At 50.9% G+C, this 20,200-nt stretch overlaps 1 protein-coding gene across 1 annotated transcript; it reads right to left on the bottom strand.

Moving 5' to 3' along the window:
• Nucleotides 1-3,358: 3,358 nt before the first annotated feature.
• Nucleotides 3,359-19,313, bottom strand: ZNF687 (zinc finger protein 687; the record flags this gene model as incomplete). The annotated part of the gene is made up of 9 exons (XM_079329612.1): nt 19,146-19,313; nt 13,591-15,656; nt 12,676-12,854; nt 11,649-11,825; nt 10,689-10,851; nt 8,027-8,338; nt 6,308-6,420; nt 4,740-4,872; nt 3,359-3,796 (listed from the first exon to the last, which is right to left on the bottom strand). The coding sequence occupies exons 2-9, from the start codon at nt 15,652-15,654 to the stop codon at nt 3,359-3,361; spliced, it is 3,579 nt and encodes a 1,192-aa protein (XP_079185738.1). The 5' UTR covers nt 15,655-15,656; nt 19,146-19,313.
• Nucleotides 19,314-20,200: the final 887 nt, after the last annotated feature.

Below are 20,200 nucleotides of genomic sequence, written 5' to 3'. Positions count from 1 at the left end.
CAAGCCCCTTTTTTGGGGGGCAGGACCAAAATTTGGGGATGCAGCCGGAGCCCCTCCCCCCCCCCCCCCCCCCCCCCCTCCCCATTCCCGGAGCTTTTCCAGGGAGGAGCCGAGGCCGGGGCACAGCAGGGGTGAAACCACTGGAGTTTAATGGAATCGATTCCTACAGAATAAAGAGAATTCCTGAGAGCCTCTGGAGCCACTGCTTCCATCTGCACATTCCCAAAAACGCCAAATCCCGGGGGAACAGCCCCCAAATTCCAGAGGAACAGCCCTGAAATCCAGGGGGAACATCCCCAAAATTCCAGAGAGACATTCCCCAAAATTCCAGAGAGACAGCCTTGAAATCCAGGGGGAACATCCCCAAAATTCCAGAGGAACAGCCCTGAAATCCAGGGGGAACATCCCCAAAATTCCAGAGAGACATTCCCCAAAATTCCAGAGGAACAGCCCTGAAATCCAGGGGGAACATCCCCAAAATTCCAGAGAGACATTCCCCAAAATTCCAGAGGAACAGTCCTGAAATCCAGGGGAACATCCCCAAAATTTTGAGGGAACATTTTCCCAAAATTCCAGACACACATTCCCCAAAATTCCAGAGACATTCCCCAAAATTCCAGAGGGAACAGCCCCTGAAATTCCAGAGGAACAGCCCTGAAATCCAGGAGGAACATCCCCAAAATTTTGAGGGAACATTTTCCCAAAATTCCAGAGACACATTCCCTGAAACTCCAGGGAAGCAGCCCTGAAATCCTGGGGGAAACATTCTCAAAATTCCAGGGGAACATTCCTAAAATTCCAGGAGTCCAACCTCAAAATTCCAGGGGAAATATTCCCGAATTTCTGGGAGTACATTCCCCAAAATTCCAGGGAGGAGCATCCCCCAAATTCCAGGAATCCAACCCCAAAATTCCAGGGGGAACATTCCTGAAATTCCAGCCCCTCCCTCCCTCCACCCCAATCCAGCTCAAGGCACTGAAATGCTGGAAAACAGCAGCTCCAAAGCCATTTTTCCATAGTTTCTTCTTAATTTTTTTTTTTTTTTTGGAATTTTTTCCTTTCTAAATCTCGTAGAAACTTTAATTTCTTCTCTCTATTTACACTCGGCCTGGGGAGGGGGGATTTTTTGGGAATTTGGCCGATTTTCCACCTGATTTTCCCAGTTTTTTTTTTTTTTTTTCTCATCCATCCACCTGTGCAGGGAAAAGGGGAGGGAAGATTCCCCAAAATTCCTGCTTGGAGAAAGTCCAAAAAACCGGGAACAAAACGCCAAAAAAAAAAAAAAGAAAAGAAAAAGAAACCAAAAAACAACAAAATCAACCCCAAAGCAGCTTCTGCCATCCCAAAAAACACAAAAAAAAGGGAAAAAATCCTTGGAAAACCAAACCAGATCCCAAAGTGAGCACAGCAGATTTTGTGATTTTAGTGTATGATACAACTTTACAGGGAAAGGGGGAATTATTCACAGGGAATTCCAGGAATTCTGAGGGGCTTTTCCAGAGGATTTGAAGTGGGAAAGGTCCTGGAGCCTGAGGAGAGAAGCTGGGAAAAAAAGTGGGAAAAAAACTGAAAAAAAGCTGGAAAAAATCTGGAAAATGGGATGGAAAAAAACTGGGAAAGGGCTTGGAAAAGCTCTGGAAAAAAAACCTGAAAAAATTGGAAAAGGGTTGGAAAAGAGGCTGAAAAAAACCTGGAAAAGAAATGGAAAAAAAAAAATGGAAAAAAGTTGGAAACAAGCTGGAAGTGGGCTGGGGAAAAAATGAAAAAATTGCAAAAGGGGCTGGAAAAAAAAATGGGAAAGGGCTGGAAAAAGGATTGGAAAAAAGCTGAAAAGGGGAATGGAAAAAAGTTGGAACAGGGCTGGGAAAGGGCTTGGAAAAGAGCTGGAAAAAAAAACCAAAAAAAAAAAAAAAAAAAAAGGAAAAGGTTCTGAAAAAAGCTGGAAAAGCTCCCAACCTTCACCCTCATTCCAGAATTTGGGAGCATTTTCCCACTTTTCCTTCAGGCTGGAATTTGGGATCCCAATCCTGGATTTTTATTCCTTTGCCAAAGGAAAAAATCTCAAGTTTTACTTTTTTTCCCCCTCTTTTTCCCCAGCTTTTTTCCTCCTTTTTTCCATATTTTCCTCCTCCTTTTTCCCAGTTCTTTTTCCTTCATTTTTCCTTTTTTTTCCCTCCTCTTTTCCAGCTTTTTCCTCCTCCTGCTCCCTCAGGTCCTTCCAGGAACCTCTGGAATTCCAGGATTTTGGAATCTCCTCCTTCCCAACAAAACACGCCGGGAAAAAAAAAAAAAAAAATCCAGGAAAAACGAACAAAATCCAAGGAAAAAAATAAAACTAAAAAAAAGTGAATTTTGCTGGAAAAGCTTCCCCAGCCCCATCCAGATCTGGGAATTCCTGGAAACCCCAAATCCCCCAAATCCCAACATTCCTGGCGGGATTTGGGATCATCCCAATCCCAGATTTCCCTCAGACACCAGGAAAGGCTCTGGGGGTGTTTTATGTACAGGAATTCCCAGGGGAAAATCCCAAAATTCTGGGAATTCTGACATTCCTGGGAATGCTCAGATCACCTCGGGTCTGATCCTGGAATTCCAGGAATTCTGAGATTCCCGGGAATGCTCAGTTTGTCTTTGAGGCTGATCCCAGAATTCCTGGAATTCCAGAAACGCTCAGCTCTCCTTGATGAAGCCAATCCCAGATTTTTGGGAATTCCTGGAATTCCCAAATTCCCAGGACCTCTCAGTTCTCCTTATTGCCCTGCCTGGCCTGGATAACACCAAGCCCAGAATTCCAGAATTCCTGGGAATGCTCAGTTCTCCTCCATGAAGCCAAACCCAGAATTCCAGGATTCCCAGGATCTCTCAGTTTTCCTCAGCCCCCTGCCTGGCCTGGATAAAGCCAATCCCAGATTTTTGGGAATTTCCAGAATTCCAGAATCTGAGGATCTCTCAGTTCTCCTCAGGGCCAAGTTTGGGAGCCAATCCCAGATTTCCAGGATTCAAGGATTCCTGGGAACGCTCAGTTCCCCTCCATGAAGCCAAACCTGGAATTCCAGGATTCCCAGGATCTCTCAGTTCAGTTCTCCTTGCCCTTCCTGGCCTGGGGATAACACCAATCCCAGATTTCTGGGAATCCCAGAATTCCAGGATTCCCTGGAATGCTCAGTTCTCCTCGTTGCCCTGCTGGGCATGGATAACACCGATCCCAGAATTCCAGGAATTCCAGGAATTCCAGGATCTCAGTTCTCCTCCTCGCCCTGCCCGGCCCGCGTAACGCCGATCCCGGAACTCCTGGGAACGCCCCGTTCTCCTCCATCCCAGATTCCCGGCAATTCCCGGGATTCCCGAGTCGCGGATCTCAGTTCTCCTCGTTGCCCTGCCTGGCGCGGATAAACGCCATTCCGTGGGTCCGGAAATGCGTTTTGAGGTGCAGCGGGCTCTCGAAGCCTCTCCCGCACACTTTGCACTCCAGCCGGTCGCCCCGCGCCGCTGCCCCGCTGCCGGCGGCGGGCGCGGCTGCGGCGCTGCCCTGCGGCTCCTCGCGGCGCTTCTTGTGCGAGATGAAGCGGTGGCGGCCGAGCGAGCCCAGCGAGGCGAAGCCGAGCCCGCAGTCGCGGCACTGCAGCGAGCCCGGGCCGGGGTCGCGGTGCAGCGCGGCGTGCGCCTGCAGCTGGGCGCGGCTGGCGGCCGCCTGCCCGCAGCGCCGGCAGCGCAGCGCCTTGGAGGGCGGCGTGGTGCTGTCGGGCTCCTCGCTGCACGAATCCTCCGAGGACAGCTTGCGCTTGCGACCGCCGCCCTGCAACGGGAGAGAAGTCCGGGAATTCCGGCAGTTCTGGGGGTCTGGGGAAATCCGGCAATTCCGGGAATTCCGGGGGTCCGGGGAATTCCGGGGGTTTGGGGAATTCTGGGGGTTTGGGGGTTGCAATTCTGGGGGTTTGGGGAATTCCGGGGGTTTGGGGAATTCCGGGGGTTTGGGGGTTGCAATTCCAGGGGTTTGAGGAATTCCAGGGGTCTGGGGAATTCCAGGGATTTGGGGAATTCCGGGGGTCTGGGGGCTGCAGTTCCAGACAAGGTTTCGCAGTGAAGCTCCTGCGGTTGCGGCGACTCTCAGAAGGAAGCCCCCCCAATCTCTCCTTAAACCCCAAATATTCCCAGGAAAATTCCCAGGAATTCCCAAAGGGTACCCCAAATATTCCCAGGAAAATTCCCAAGAAATTCCAGGAGTCCCAAAGGGTACCCCAAATATTCCCAGGAAAATTCCCAAGAAATCCCAGGAATTCCAAAGGGTACCCCAAATATTCCCAGGAATTCCAAAGGGTACCCCAAATATTCCCAGGAAAATTCCCAAGAAATCCCAGGAATCCCAAAGGGTACCCCAAATATTCCCAGGAAAATTCCCAAGAAATCCCAGGAATTCCAAAGGGTTTGGGGTTGGAATTCCAAGCAAGATCATTTCGGGGTGAAGCTCTTGGGGAACTGCTGGGTGATTCCTCAATCCTTCCTGAAACCAAAAATTTCCCTTCCCAAAATTCCCAGGAAATCCCAGAAGGTTTGGGGCTGGATTTCTGGGCAAGATCCTGGGTGAATCCCACAGGAATCGGGGCAGTTACCAGAAGGAATTCCTGGATAATTCCCCAATCCCTCCTAAAACCTCAAAAATTCTCAGGAAATTCTGGGATAAAACACCCCCAAACCCCCCAGAATTGCCAGGAATTGCCAGGAAATGCGGAATGTCCCACCTGGGCGGGGCCGCGGGCGATAACGATCTCCTGGCTGCGGGCGGGGTCGCTGCTCTCCAGCCCGTGCCGCACCTGGATGTGCTTCTCCAGGATCAGGCGGCTGCTGAACGTGCGCTTGCCCTCCGTGCAGTACCTGCGGTGGAAAACGGCAATTCCCAACCCGGAATTCCTCAATTCCCACCCCAAACCCGGAATTCTGCACCTGGAGTTCCCAAATTCCCACCCCAAACCCGGAATTCTGTCCCAGGAATTCCTGAATTCCCACCCCAAACCCGGAATTCTCAACCCGGAATTCCTCAATTCCCACCCCAAACCCGGAATTCTCAACCCGGAATTCCTCAATTCCCACCCCAAACCGGCAATTCTTAATCCGGAATTCCTGAATTCCCATTTTTGCTCCCCCATTTTTCCCATTTCCCCAGTTACCTGCAGGGACAGACCTGTTTGCTGCCCTTGTGGTTGACACGATGATGAAATTCCCATTTTCCCCTCCAGAATTTCCATTTTATCCCATTTTTCTCCCCAGAATTCCCGTTTTATCCCATTTTCCTCCCCCAGAATTCCCATTTTTCCCATTTTCCCAGTTACCTGCAGGGACAGACCCGTTTGATGCCCTCGTGGTTGACGCGGTGCCGGAATTCCCATTTTTCTCCCCCAGAATTCTCATTTTTTCCCGTTTTATCCCATTTTCCTCCCCCAGAATTCCCATTTTTCCCCATTTTCCCCATTTTCCCAGTGACCTGCAGGGGTAGACCCGTTTGATGCCCTCGTGGTTGACGCGGTGCCGGAATTCCCATTTTTCTCCCCCAGAATTCCCGTTTTTTCCCGTTTTATCCCATTTTCCTCCCCCAGAATTCCCGTTTTTTCCCGTTTTATCCCATTTTCCTCCCCCAGAATTCCCATTTTTTTCCCGTTTTATCCCATTTTTCCCCATTTTCCCAGTGACCTGCAGGGACAGACCCGTTTGATGCCCTCGTGGTTGACGCGGTGCCGGAATTCCCATTTTTCTCCCCCAGAATTCTCATTTTTTCCCGTTTTATCCCATTTTCCTCCCCCAGAATTCCCATTTTTTCCCCATTTTCCCCCATTTTCCCAGTGACCTGCAGGGGTAGACCCGTTTGATGCCCTCGTGGTTGACGCGGTGCCGGAATTCCCATTTTTCTCCCCCAGAATTCCCGTTTTTTCCCGTTTTATCCCATTTTCCTCCCCCAGAATTCCCGTTTTTTCCCGTTTTATCCCATTTTTCCCCATTTTCCAGGTTACCTGCAGGGGTAGACCCGTTTGATGCCCTCGTGGTTGACGCGGTGCCGGAATACCCATTTTTCTCCCCAGAATTTCCATTTTTTCCCATTTTTCTCCCCCAGAATTTCCATTTTTTTCCCGTTTTATCCCATTTTCCAGGTTACCTGCAGGGGTAGACCCGTTTGATGCCCTCGTGGTTGACGCGGTGCCGGAATTCCCATTTTTCTCCCCAGAATTCCCGTTTTTTCCCATTTTATCCCATTTTTCTCCCCCAGAATTCCCATTTTTTCCCGTTTTATCCCATTTTTCCCCATTTTCCCGGTGACCTGCAGGGGTAGACCCGTTTGATGCCCTCGTGGTTGACGCGCACGTGGCGCCGCAGGCTCGGCGCCGAGCAGAAGGAGCGCTCGCACAGGTGGCACGGGAACTTCTTCACTGACTGAGGCACAGGGAGGGACACTCAGGAAAATGGGAAAATGGGGAAAAAAAGGGAAAAAATCTGGGGAGAATCCCAGAAAAAAATGGAAAATACTCTGGGAAAAACCCAGGGGAAAAAAAGCAGAAAAATCCAGGAGGGATCCAAAAGCCGAGATTCCCACTCCAGCTGGAAGTGAGAACTCAATTTCCCCTCAAATCCCACCCAGAATTATCCCAAAAATCCCCAACCCTGATGGATTTTCCTGGGGAAATCCCACAAAATTCCCATTCCCACATTCCCAAATCCCAAAATTCCAAAATGCTCAAAAGGATGCAGAGGGATCCAGGATCTGAGACTCCTACTCCAACTGGAGGCAGGAATTCAATCCTCCCTCAAATCTCACCTGGAATTATCCCAAAAATCCTCAACTCTGATGGATTTTTTTTGGCAAAATTCCCAAAAATTCCCATTACCCCATTCCCAAATCTCCCATTTCCAAAATCCAGGAGGATCCAGGATCTGAGACTCCCACTCCAGCTGGAAGTGGGAACTTGATTCTCCCTCAAATCTCACCTGGAATTATCCCAAAAATCCTGAAATCTTCACCGATTTTCCTGCTGAAATTCCCAAAAAATTCCCAATCCCACATTCCCAAATCCTCCCATTCCCACAATCCAGGAGCTGAGATTCCCAATCCAACAGGAGACAGAAACTGGATTTTCCCTCAAATCTCACCCAGAATCATCCCAAAAATCCCGAAATCCTCATAGATGTTCCTGCTGAAATTCCCCAAAAAATTCCCAAAAATTCCCCAAAAATTTGCAAAAAATTCCCAAAAATTCCCCCCAAAATTTCAAAAAGTTCCCAAAAATTCAAAAAAAATTCCCAAAAATTCCCCCCAAAATTCCCAAAAAATTTCCCAAAAATAAAAAAAAATTCCCCAAAATTCGCAAAAAATTTCCCAAATTTTCTCAAAAATTCCCAAAAATTCCCCCAAAATTTCCCAAAAATTCTCCAAGAAATTCCCAAAAATTTCCCAAAAAATTCCCAAAAAATCTCCCCAAAAGTCCAAAAAAAATCCCCGAAATTTCCCCAAAATTCACAAAAATTCCCAAAAAATCCCCAAAATATTTCCCAAAAATTTCCCAAAAACTCCCCCCAAAATTCCAAAAATTCGCAGAAAATTCGCAAAAAATTTCCAAAAAATTTCCCAAAAATTCCCAAAAATTCCCAGAAAATTTCCCAAAAATTTCTCAAGAAATTCCCAAAAATTCCCAAAAACTCCCAAAATTCCCAAAAAATCCCCCCAAAATTCAAAAAAAAATCCCCAAAATTCCCCCAAAATTTCCGCAAATTCCCCCAAAATTCCCAAAAAATTTCCCAAAAAATTCCCAAAAAATTCTCAAGAAATTCCCAAAAATTCCCAAAAAACCCCCCAAAAATTTCCCCAAAATTCCCCCAAAAGTCCCACAAAAATTCACAAAAAATTCCCAAAAAATCCCCAAAAATCCCCCAAAACCCCCCCAAAATTCCCCAAAAATCCCCCAAAACCCCCCAAAAATTCCCCAAAAATCCCCCAAAACCCCCCAAAAATCCCCAAAAACCCCCCAAACCTTCCCAGCCCCACCTTTCCGTGCTCCTTCTTCATGTGTGCCACGTACTCGTCCCTCTCTGGGAACCAGGAGTGGCAGACGCCGCAGCTCCAGCCGCTGCCCTTGCCTTTGCTGCCGCCTTTCCTCTGGAATTTCCTCTTGGATTTCCTCAGCTCGGGGGAGCTCGGTGCTTCCTCCTCCTCCTCCTCCTCCTCCTCCTCCTCGGAGCTGGAGGATTCCTCTGAGTTCCTGGACACTGGGGCCTCCAGGGGCTCGGCCTTGGGCGTCAGCAGCGACAGAGATTTCTTGGACGAGTCCTCCTTGCATTTCTGCGGCTGGTGGGAGTTCTGGGAAAGGGGGTTTTGGAAAATCCCTAAAAAATCCTAAAAAATCCCTAAATATCCCTGGGGTTCTCATGGGGTAGGATCACAGATTTATCGTTAAAATTCCCAAATGAATTAGGACAGGAAATCATGCAAAAATCTGCAAAAATCCCAAATGAGATCCCGGAATAAAAGCTAATTCAGGGGATGGTGAATCCATGCAATAACCTGGGTAGGATGCAGGATTTATCCCAAAAATCCCAAATAAGACAGGACAGGGAATCCTGGAATGGCCTGAGATGAAGAAAACCCCAAAAAGTCCCTAAAAATCCATGAAATAATCTGGGAGAGTTTCATCCCTAAAATCCCAAATAAAACAGGACAGGGAATCCTGGAATGGCCTGAGATGAAGAAAACCCCAAAGATCCCAAAAAGTTCCTAAAAAATCCATGAAATAATCTGGGAGAGTTTCATCCCTAAAATCCCAAATAAAACAGGACAGGGAATCATGGAAAAAATCCTAAAAAAATCCCTAAAAAAGATCCCCATAAAATCCAAGCCCAGGGATGGTGAATCCATGGAAAAAACCAGGGCAGGGTTAGGGATTTATCCCTAAAATCCCAAACAAACCAGGACAGGAAGTCCTGCAATGGAAAGGATCCCAATTTCTCCCAATTTAAAACAGGAATTCCATCATCTTTTACCAGAATTCTGCTGGTTTTGGTCAAAATTTCACTGTTTTTGATCAGAATTTTTCTGGTTTTGACCAGAATTTTGCCATTTTCCCCCAGAGCAGTGCCTGACCTTGAGGTGCTTGAGCCCTTCTGAACCCCCAACACTCCCCATCCAGTTTTCCCCAGTTTGGGACTGAAATTCCATCATTTTTAACTGGAATTTCACTGGTTTTGACCAGAATTTCACCGTTTTTGCCCAGAATTTCTCCGTTTTTGCCCAGAATTTCACCGTTTTTGCCCAGAATTTCACCGTTTTTGGCCGGAATTTCACCGTTTTTGACCAGAATTTCTCCATTTTTGCCCAGAATTTCACCGTTTTTGGCCGGAATTTCTCCGTTTTTGACCAGAATTTCACCATTTTTGGCCGGAATTTCACCATTTTTGCCCAGAATTTCATCGTTTCTGCCCAGAATTTCTCCGTTTTTGCCCAGAATTTCACCGTTTTTGCCCAGAATTTCTCCGTTTTTGCCCAGAATTTCACTGTTTTTGCCCAGAATTTCACCGTTTTTGCCTAGAATTTCACCGTTTTTGCCCAGAATTTCACCGTTTCTGCTCAGAATTTCACCGTTTTTGCCCAGAATTTCACCGTTTTTGCCCAGAATTTCACCGTTTTTGCCCAGAATTTCACCATTTCTGCCCAGAATTTCACCGTTTTTGACCAGAATTTCATCGTTTTTGCCCAGAATTTCACCGTTTCTGCCCAGAATTTCTCCGTTTTTGCCTAGAATTTCACCGTTTTTGCCCAGAATTTCACCGTTTTTGGCCGGAATTTCACCGTTTTTGCCCAGAATTTCACCGTTTTTGCCCAGAATTTCACCGTTTTTGGCTGGAATTTCACCGTTTTTGGCTGGAATTTCACCGTTTTTGCCTAGAATTTCACCGTTTTTGCCCAGAATTTCACCGTTTCTGCTCAGAATTTCACCGTTTTTGCCCAGAATTTCACCGTTTTTGCCCAGAATTTCACCGTTTTTGCCCAGAATTTCACCGTTTTTGCCTAGAATTTCACCGTTTTTGCCTAGAATTTCACCGTTTTTGCCCAGAATTTCACCGTTTTTGCCTAGAATTTCACCGTTTCTGCTCAGAATTTCACCGTTTTTGCCCAGAATTTCACCGTTTTTGCCCAGAATTTCACCGTTTTTGCCCAGAATTTCACCGTTTTTACCCAGAATTTCACCGTTTTTGCCCAGAATTTCTCCATTTTTGCCCAGAATTTCTCAGTTTTTGACCAGAATTTCACCGTTTTTGCCCAGAATTTCTCCGTTTTTGCCCAGAATTTCACCGTTTCTGCCCAGAATTTCACCGTTTTTGGCCAGAATTTCACCCTTTTTGGCCGGAATTTCACCGTTTTTGCCCAGAATTTCACCGTTTTTGCCCAGAATTTCTCCATTTTTGGCCAGAATTTCTCCGTTTTTGCCCAGAATTTCACCATTTTTGCCCAGAATTTCTCCGTTTTTACCCAGAATTTCACCGTTTTTGCCCAGAATTTCACCGTTTCTGCCCAGAATTTCACCGTTTCTGCCCAGAATTTCACCGTTTTTGCCCAGAATTTCTCCGTTTTTGGCCGGAATTTCTCCGTTTCTGCCCAGAATTTCACCGTTTCTGCCCAGAGTGCTGCCATGCTGCCCAGAGCAGTGGCTGACCTTGAGGTGCTCCAGCATGGTGCGTTTCTGGGCGAAGAGCAGCGGGCACTGCGGGCAGCGGAAGACGCTGACGCGCTGCGGCAGCAGGTGCTGGTCAAAGTGGGACGAGAGCAGCGGCTTGTGGGTGAACACCGTGTCACACATGGCACACTTGTAAATCATCCTGGGGGACAGGGGAAATGGGGAAAAATGGCAGAAAGCAGGGGAAAGTGGAGGAAAAGACATGGGAGAATGGGGGGAAATGGAGAAAAAACCATGGGAGAATGGGGGAAAGTATTTTATTCCCAAATCTCCCATCCCCAACGTTTCATTCTCGAATCTCTCATCCCAAAGTTTTATTCCCAAATCTCCCAAGCTCTTATCCCCAAATCTCCCAATTTTTTATGCCCAAATCCCCCAACCTCTTATTTCAAAATTTCCCATCCCAAGTCTCCCAGCCTTTTATTCCCAAACCTTCCATCACCAAATCTCCCTATTTTTTATTCCCAAATGTCCCATCCCAATCTCTTATTCTCAAATCTCCCATCCCAAATTTTTATTCCCGGATCTTCCATCCCCAACTTTTGATTCCCAAATCTCCCAGCCTCTTACTCCCAAATCTCCCATTCCCAAATCTCCCACCTCAAATCTCCCAACCCCTTCCCCCCAAATCTCCCACCCCAACTCCTTCTCCCCAAATCTCCCAATTTTTTATTCCTCAATCTTCCACCCCAAATCCCCCACTCCATTTTCCCTGCCCAATCCCATCTGTGCTCCTGACCCTTGGCACAGACAGGAACTGGGGAGGGTTTGGGAATTCTGTGCAGGGAATTGGGGAGGGTTTGGGGATTCTGTGCAGGAACTGGGGAGAGTTTGGGGATCCTGTGCAGGAACTGGGGAGGGTTTGGGGATCCTGTGCAGGGAATTGGGGAGGGTTTGGGGATCCTGTGCAGGAATTGAGGCAGGTGTGGGAATGCTCACTTGGACTGCTGGTTGCTGAAGCCAGGGTGCTGGGTGTACACGTGGGCATGGGCGCTGGGTGCTGATTTGAAGGCCATGGGGCAGATGGGGCATTTGTGGAAAACCTCACAGTGAGAGCTCTGGATGTGGGATTTGATGGAATTGACACCGCCGAACACCACGGAGCAGCTGGGACACCTTAAATCCAGAGGGAATGGGGTCAGAAACAAATTACTGGGGAATTCTCAGTGGAGAGCAGGATCCCAAAACAGGTCTGGGGAAATTCCCAACCAAAATCTGAACCAGTTCTGGGGGAATTCCATCATGGATCAGGATCCCTGAACAGTTCTGGAAAAATCCCAGTGAGAAACTGTAACACAAATTATTGGGGAATTCACAATGGAGAGCAGGATTCCAAACCAGTACTAGGAAATTTCCTAACTCAAATCTGAGCCAGTTCTGGGGGAATTCCATCATGGATCAGGATCCCAAAGCAGTTCTGGGAAAATCCCAGTGGGAATTGGGATCCAAAGTTCCAAATGGAATGCAGGATCTCCAAGCAGTTCTGAGAAATTCCCAACCAAAACCAGGATCCAAACCAGTTCTGGAGAAATTCCCAACCCAAATAATTTCTGGACCTTCCCATGATCCCACCACCCTCTCCAACGGCTCCCCTTGGAATTCCTGGAATTCCCAGTCCCCTTACCTGTAGCCCACCCTGAGGGAGAACTCCTTGAGGTAGTGGCCAGCAGGAAATTCCCACCACATTTTGGGCAAAAACTCCATTTCTGGACCTTCCCATGATCCCACCACCCTCTCCAACGGCTCCCCTTGGAATTCCTGGAATTCCCAGTCCCCTTACCTGTAGCCCACCCTGAGGGATGATTCCTTGAAGTGGTGGGACTCCCAAGTTTTTTTTTTTTCCAGCAGGAAATTCCCACCACATTTTGGGCAAAAACTCCACTTTTGAACCTTCCCATGGTCCCACCACCCTCTCCAACGGCTCCCCTTGGAATTGCTGGAATTGCTGGAGCTCCCAGTGCTGTACCTGTATCCCACCCTGCGGGAGAAGTGCAGGCAGGAGTCCTTGAGGTGCCCCTCGAAGTTGGCCAGCAGGAAGTTGCCCCCGCACTCGGGGCAGACGTGGGGCGGGCGGCTGCGGTGCATGCGCTGGTGCGCGCTGAAGCTGCAGCGGTTCGACAGGATCATGGGGCACGCCGAGCACACCTGGGCAGCCGGGACAAACACATGGAGTTTTGGGAATATTGGGGGTCCAAGGATCCCAAAAACGTTCAGGGAGAATTGCACAGATGGAAGGAGCGCCGTGGAAATTCGCAGTGGGGATCAGGATACCAAAGAGTTCTGGGGAAATTCCCAACAGGGATCAGGACCCCAAAAAGTTCAGGGAAGATTCTATCAAGGGATGGATCCAAAATGGTTCTGGGATCTTGGAAAATTCTCAACTGGGATCAGGATCTGAACCAGTTTTGGGAAAATTCCATCGAGGAATGGATCCAGAATGGTTCTGGGATCTTGGAAAATTCCCAACTGGGATCAGGACTGCAACCACTTACAGGAAAATGCCCAACTGGAAGCAGAATCCCAAATATTCTCAACACAGATCAGGATCCAAATAAACCCTGGGAAAATTCCTACAGAAACCAGGATCCCAAGAAGTTCTGGGAAAATTCCAACAGGGATTAGGATCCAAATAAACTCTGGGAAAATTCCACCAAGGGACGGATCCAAAATGGTTCAGGGATCTTGGAAAATTCCCAACAGCGAATCGGGATCAATGGGATGGGATGGGATGGGATGGGATGGGATGGGATGGGATGGGATGGGATGGACATTTGGGAGAAATCCTTCTCCCACCTTTCCCACCACCTTCCCACCTTCTCCCACTTCTCTCCCACCACCCTCCCGTGTTCTCCACCACCTTCCCACCCTGTGCCCCTCTCACCGTGCTGCTGCTGCTGGTGGCCACCCCGACCTGCTGGAAATGCGCCGCCAGCCCCGCTTTGTCCTTGCACTGCTCCTTGCACTCCAAGCACCTGAAGCAGCTGTAGCTGCTCTGCTCTGACCCCAAGGGCAGCACCGGCACCTCCTGCACCAAACCCCCTCCGTCCTGAGCCACCTTGCCGGCCGGCAGCGCCACGGACACCAGCGGGGTGATGTCGGGCTGGCCGATCATCTGCTCCAGGGCGATGGGCCGCATCACCAGGTGCGAGCACTGCATCACCAGCCCCTTGTCCTTGTGCTCGCGGGCGTGCAGCAGCAGGCTGCACTTGTTGAAGAACACCAGGCGCTTGGTGCAGTGGTTGCAGGTGACCTCGATGCGCATGCTGCGCCGGTCGTAGTGCCGCGCCAGGCTCTTCTCCAGCGCGAAGGCGTCGCCGCACTCCAGGCACCGGTAGCCCAGCGGCGGCAGCGCCAGGCTGGACTCGGCCGGCGGGCTCAGGTTGGGTTTGTAGGTGGGCAGCAGGTTCTTGCTGTTGAGGATTTTGTTGAAAGCCTCCACCAGGCTGGACTGGCTGCGGGAGATGACGGTGCCGGCCACGCTCGGCGAGGATTTGGGCAGCGCCGCGCCGTTGGTTTTGGCGGCGCCGTTGGTCCTGCCGTCGCTCTTCGGGAGGGGCTGCGGCACCAGGTTGAGGATGTTTTTAGCCACGGATTTGCCGGATTTGGCCGGGAGAACCACGGATTTCTGCTGGGCCACGCTGGCGGCGATCAGCATGGCGCTGCTGGCGCTCTGGATGGTGGCCACGGGCAGCACCGTGCCCTTCAGCTTGGTGCCGTTGCCCAGCTGCACGCTGACGATTTTGGGCCCTTCTGTGTTTTTCAGGGGGCTGGAAAGCTCAGATTTTTCCTTGGCTGCTGTCTCCATGGCCACCCCGGCGTTTTCCGGGGTTTCCTGGGCATTCTGCTCGCCGGGGGTTTTGCTGGAGGGGGGCTCAGAGTCAGAGCTCACCCTGGTGACCGTCCTGGTGATGCTGCCGCAGGAGGTTTTGATGGTTTTGATGCGCACCTTGAGCGGCCGTGAAGAGCTGGAGGACGGCGAGTTGGTGTTTTCCTCCTCCTCCTCTTCCTCCTCCTCCTCTTCCTCGCCGCTGGAAACGCTCGGGGGGCTCCTCATGGATTTCTCCAGCATTTCCTGCTCTTCCTTCAGGAGTTTGGGAGAAGAAGGTGGGACGGGAATCCCAGGAGAGGAGAAAGATTCCCGAGGGCTCCTTGGCGAACGCTTGAGCTCGGCCGCGGCGTCGATGCCGGAATCGGAGCCCGGCCACGCCGGCACCGGAGACTCCCCGGCGGAATAACGCACGGTGACGGATTTGAGGTGATCCAAAACCAAGCCCTTGGGGCTGGAGCTCCTGCCCGGAGCCTCCTCCGAGTCCGACTCCTCCTTTTTGATGCAGGGGACGGGGTGGGATGCGTCACCGGCACGGAACTGGGAGGGGAAAGGGGGCTCCAAGCTCTCGGCGGTTTCTCCCAGGGTCTCTTTGCCATCCACGGGGGACGGCGTGGGGGACGCCGCCAGCGACGGCCCAGCCAGCGATTTCTCCTTGGCTTTGCCCTCCCTCGGCCTGTCGATCAGATTGGCGCCGTCCTCGCCGGGCTCGGGGCTGAAATGGGAGAAGAGATCCAAAGCCTTGCCGCCCTTGTCCTTGGGCCAGCAGTCGCCGTTGGGCGGCGCCTCGGGCGCGCGCGGCCGGGGCGAGCCGGCGGCGTCGGGCGCGCCGAAGCCGTTGTGCAGCAGCCGGGGCGCGGGCGCGGGGCCGTCCCTGGCGCGCGCCTCGGGCGCCTCGGGCTGCTCCGGGCACACCGTGTTCTTGACGATGACGCTGACGGCCGAGATGTCGGCGTGGGGCAGGGCGGGGGGCTCGGCGCCCCCCGGCTCCCCGGCCATCGGCTTCCCCTGCGGCTCCGGCTCCTCCTGGTGGGACTGGATGGCCTCGTTGGCGTCGATGTCGGGGATGTCGAAGGCGGCCAGCAGGTCGTCGAAATCCGGGGTTTTCATGTCCCCCATGGCTGGGAGGGGATGGGAAATGGGGTCAGGGGGCTGGGGGGTCCAAGTGGGAACTCCTGGGGAACATCCCCATGAACCTCGGGGAATCCTGGTGTTCCACAGCCTTTTATTCCCATTCCATTCCCATTTTTATTGCATTCCCATTCCCATTCCCATTTCCATTCTATTTTTATTCCATCTTATTCCCATTCCCATTTCTATTTCCATTCCCATTTCTATTTCCATTCCCATTCCCATTCCCATTTCTATTTCCATTCCCATTCACATTTCCATTTTATTTTTATCCCATTCCCATTTTATTTTTATCCCATCTCACTCCCATTTTATGTTCCATTCCCATTCTGTTTTAATTCCATTCATTTTCCATTTCATTCCCATTTAATTCTCATTCCCATCTATTTCTATTCCACTTCCATTCCATTCCCATTCCCATTTTATTTCCATTCCCACACGATTTTATTTCTATTTCCCTTCTATTCCCATTTATATTTAATTTCCATTCCCATTCCATTTTATTTTATTCCATTCCCATTCCCATTTTCACTCCATTCCCATTTTATTCCTACTTATTTCTCACTCCACCCCAAACACAACCTCTGCATCCCAACTATTCCCCTTTTATCTCAAAAATACTAATTCCCATCCCAAATATCCCCCTTTTATCCCAAAAACTCTGGAATTCCAGCAGGCCTGGAAGCTCCAAGGAGTTTTGGGGAGTTTTTTTTTTAGAAAAAAATTTAATGAGAAGGGGTTTAGATCCTATGGTTTTCCAGTTTGGAAAAGCGGGAAAAAGGGGAAAAAGCCATGGATCCAACACCAATCCCAGTCCCAAATTCTTTTGGGATTTGAGGTTGAAATCAGGGATCCATCCCCAATTCCAGATCTAAATTCCCTTGGGATTTGAGGCTCCAGGACCCACCCCCCCCCCCCAGCAGGTGGAATTCCATTCATTTTCCCTCTGAATGTGCCTCAGGAGAAGCTTTTCCTTCCCAAATCCCCTTTTTCCTGTCCTTTTATCCCCAGGCAGGGAATGAATCCTATGAAAATTCCTTTGGGAATTGTTTTCCAGGGGGGAATTAACATCCAAATCCTTCCTGTGATCCCAATCCCATTTTTTGGGGGGAATAAACACACCCAAGCCTGGGAAATCCTAAAGGAGCTGTTTGGGATCAGGAGTGGGGTTTGGGAAATCCTTCCTGGCTCAGGAAAAGGAGGAGGGAAAATCAGGAGAGCCACAAACGGGGAAGGATGATCCCAAAAATCCACCTGTGGCAAATCCCTGTTTCCAAACTGATCCCAAACTTCTTGTCCTGATCCCAATTCCCCAATCCCAAACTCCTGATGCCAATCCTAAATCCCAGATCCCAAACTCCCCATCCCAATCCCAAACTTCTGATCCCAAACTTCCCATTCAGATCCCAATTCCCCAATCCCAAACTCCTGATGCCAATCCTAAATCCCAGATCCCAAACTCCCCATCCCAATCCCAAACTTGTGATCCCAAACTTCCCATTCAGATCCCAATTCCCCAATCCCAAACTCCCCATCCTGATCCTAAATCTCAGATCCCAAACTCCCCATCCCCATCCCAATCCCAAACTTCCCATTCAGATCCCAATTCCCCAATCCCAAACTCCCCATCCTGATCCTAAATCCCAGATCTCAAACTCCCCATCCCAAACTTCCCATTCAGATCCCAATTCCCCAATCCCAAACTCCTGATCCCAATCCTAAATCCCAGATCCCAAACTCCCCATCCAGATCCCAAATCCCAGATCTCAAACTCCCCATCCTCATCTCAACACCCCAATCCCAAACTCCCCATCCCTATCCCAAACTCCTGATCCCAAACTTCCCATTCAGATCCCAATTCCCCAATCCCAAGATCCCCATCCTGATCCTAAATCCCAGATCTCAAACTCCCCATCCTCATCTCAACACCCCAATCCCAAACTCCCCATCCCTATCCCAAACTCCTGATCCCAAACTTCCCATTCAGATCCCAATTCCCCAATCCCAAGATCCCCATCCTGATCCTAAATCCCAGATCCCAAACTCCCCATCCTCATCTCAACACCCCAATCCCAAACTCCCCATCCCTATCCCAAACTCCTGATCCCAAACTTCCCATTCAGATCCCAATTCCCCAATCCCAAACTCCCCATCCTGATCCCAAATCCCAGATCCCAAACTCCTGATGCCAATCCTAAATCCCAGATCACAAACTCCCCATCCCTATCCCAAACTTGTGATCCCAAACTTCCCATTCAGATCCCAATTCCCCAATCCCAAACTCCCCATCCTGATCCTAAATCTCAGATCCCAAACTCCCCATCCCCATCCCAATCCCAAACTTCCCATTCAGATCCCAATTCCCCAATCCCAAACTCCTGATCCCAATCCTAAATCCCAGATCACAAACTCCCCATCCTGATCCCAAATCCCAGATCCCAAACTCCCCATCCTCATCTCAACACCCCAATCCCAAACTCCCCATCCCGATCCCAAACTCCTGATCCCAAACTTCCCATTCAGATCCCAATTCCCCAATCCCAAGATCCCCATCCAGATCCCAAATCCCAGATCCCAAATTCCCCATCCCAATCCCAAACTCTCCATCCCAAACTCCTGATCCCAAACTCTCCACCCCCATCCCAAACTCCTGATCCCAAACTCCCCCTCCCGTGCAGCTGCCTCATCCCGAGGGATCCGTGTAGGATTAAATTCCCAGGATTTGGAGGGAATTAATTCCCGACCATCTGCCGGGCCCGGGGCCGCGGCACCGACCGGGCTGGCCCCGATCCTGGGATCCTGAAAATCCCAAAGGATCCCGACAATCCCAAAGGATCCCGACAATCCCAAAGGATCCCGACAATCCCCAAGGATCCCGACAATCCCAAAGGATCCCGACAATCCCAAAGGATCCCGACAATCCCAACGGGAATTTTCCCAAAAGGGCTGGGGGGGATCTGGGCAGAGATTCCGAGGGATTTTTGGGGTTTCCCCAAATATTCAGGATCTCAAGGCCTCCACCCTCATCCTAAATCCCCCATCTCAAGCCCAGACTTCCAATCTCGATCCCAAATTTCCTATTCTGATCACAAACTCTCCAGCCTGATGCCAAATTCACCATCCCAAACTCCTCATCCCGATCCTAAATTCCCCACCCCAATCCCAAACTCCCCAAAATTTCAGGATGGGGGGGGGGGATGATCCCGATCCCCACAAATCCCGGGATTTATTTTGTGGGAAGACGTGAAGATGATCCCTCAAAATCCCGGGATTTGGGATGGGAGGGGGTGAACGTGACCCTCCAAAACTGCAGGAACGGGGGGGTGACCGTGACCCCGCCAAACCCCGGGATTTTGGGGGGGTTGTGCCCGTCCCTGCTCCCGCTCCCGGGCCCCTCAGGCCGCGTTTCCCGCCCAGGCCTCGCCCCCCCCTCAGGCCTTGACCCCCTCAGGCCGCTCCCGCCCCTCAGGCCCCGCTACCTGCAGCCGAACGCGGGGGGCGCTGCCCGGCTGCCGCCGCCGCTTCCCGCTGCCCGTCCCGGTTCTCGATCCCCGATCCCGATCCCAATTCCCGATGCCGGTTCCCGGTCCCGGTCCCGCTCGGGCCCCTCAGCGGCGCCGCTTCCCCTCCGCCACTTCCTGCTTGGCCCCCCCCACCCCGCCAGCCGCTCGCGCCGCGCGTTCCCGCCCTCACCGCGCTTTTCCATTGGCTGAACTGTGAGTCAATCATCAAAGCGCACATTCTGATTGGTCTCTTTAGCTGTCAATCAATGCCGATCTCGACTATACGCACTCCCCATTGGCCGAGCGGGACCTGCCCCTCACCAGGGGTGTTGATTGGGAAGCGCGAGTGTCATTCAACACACCAAGGTCCGCCCACCGCGGCGTCCTCGCTTCCTATTGGCTGCCAGTGCTGGCGCATCTCTCTGCTGATTGGTAGAAGGCACTGTCTATCAATGAACGCCGCCTCATATCGCTTCTCATTGGTCACAGCGCGCTGTTTATCAATTGCGGGTTCCGGCCGCCATTGGCCTCAAGGGGCGTCCATGGCGGCGGCTCCCAGCCGGGGGCTCCTATTGGAGCATCAGAACCCGCCCAAACCAGGCCTGAAATGGCTTCAGCCCTTTCCTCCCATTCGCTGCAAGCGCTGCCAATCACAGGGACATCTGAGGGGATGCTCGCTCACTTCCCCTTGCTGCGCGATGCGATTGGTGGAGAGCGCTGTCACTCAAGGCTCCTCGCTCTCCCATTGGCTGAAGTGCCCCAAAGCCCGCCAAGCAACTCCCCGTCGTTCATTGGTCCATAGAGCTGCCGCTATGATGTGACCACGCCCCCTCGCATCTCGTTAGCCGCCACAACGACAACATCCGCTCCTGCCGCTCGCTGATTGGTTCATTCAGCTGTCCATCCTCAGTCAGCCCCGCCCCTCGGCTCGCTGTAAACAGAGCGCGGGGGATGCCGGGAGCTGCTGCGGGAATTCCCGGGAATTCCATTTCTCCCAGCGCAGGGAATTCCCGGGAATTCCCGCTCCCAGT

The sequence above is a fragment of the Erithacus rubecula genome, assembly GCF_903797595.1.
Source record: "Erithacus rubecula genome assembly, contig: SUPER_33_unloc_1, whole genome shotgun sequence".
Taxonomy (NCBI): domain Eukaryota; kingdom Metazoa; phylum Chordata; class Aves; order Passeriformes; family Muscicapidae; genus Erithacus; species Erithacus rubecula.
This window is presented reverse-complemented; position numbering and strand designations above follow the sequence as displayed.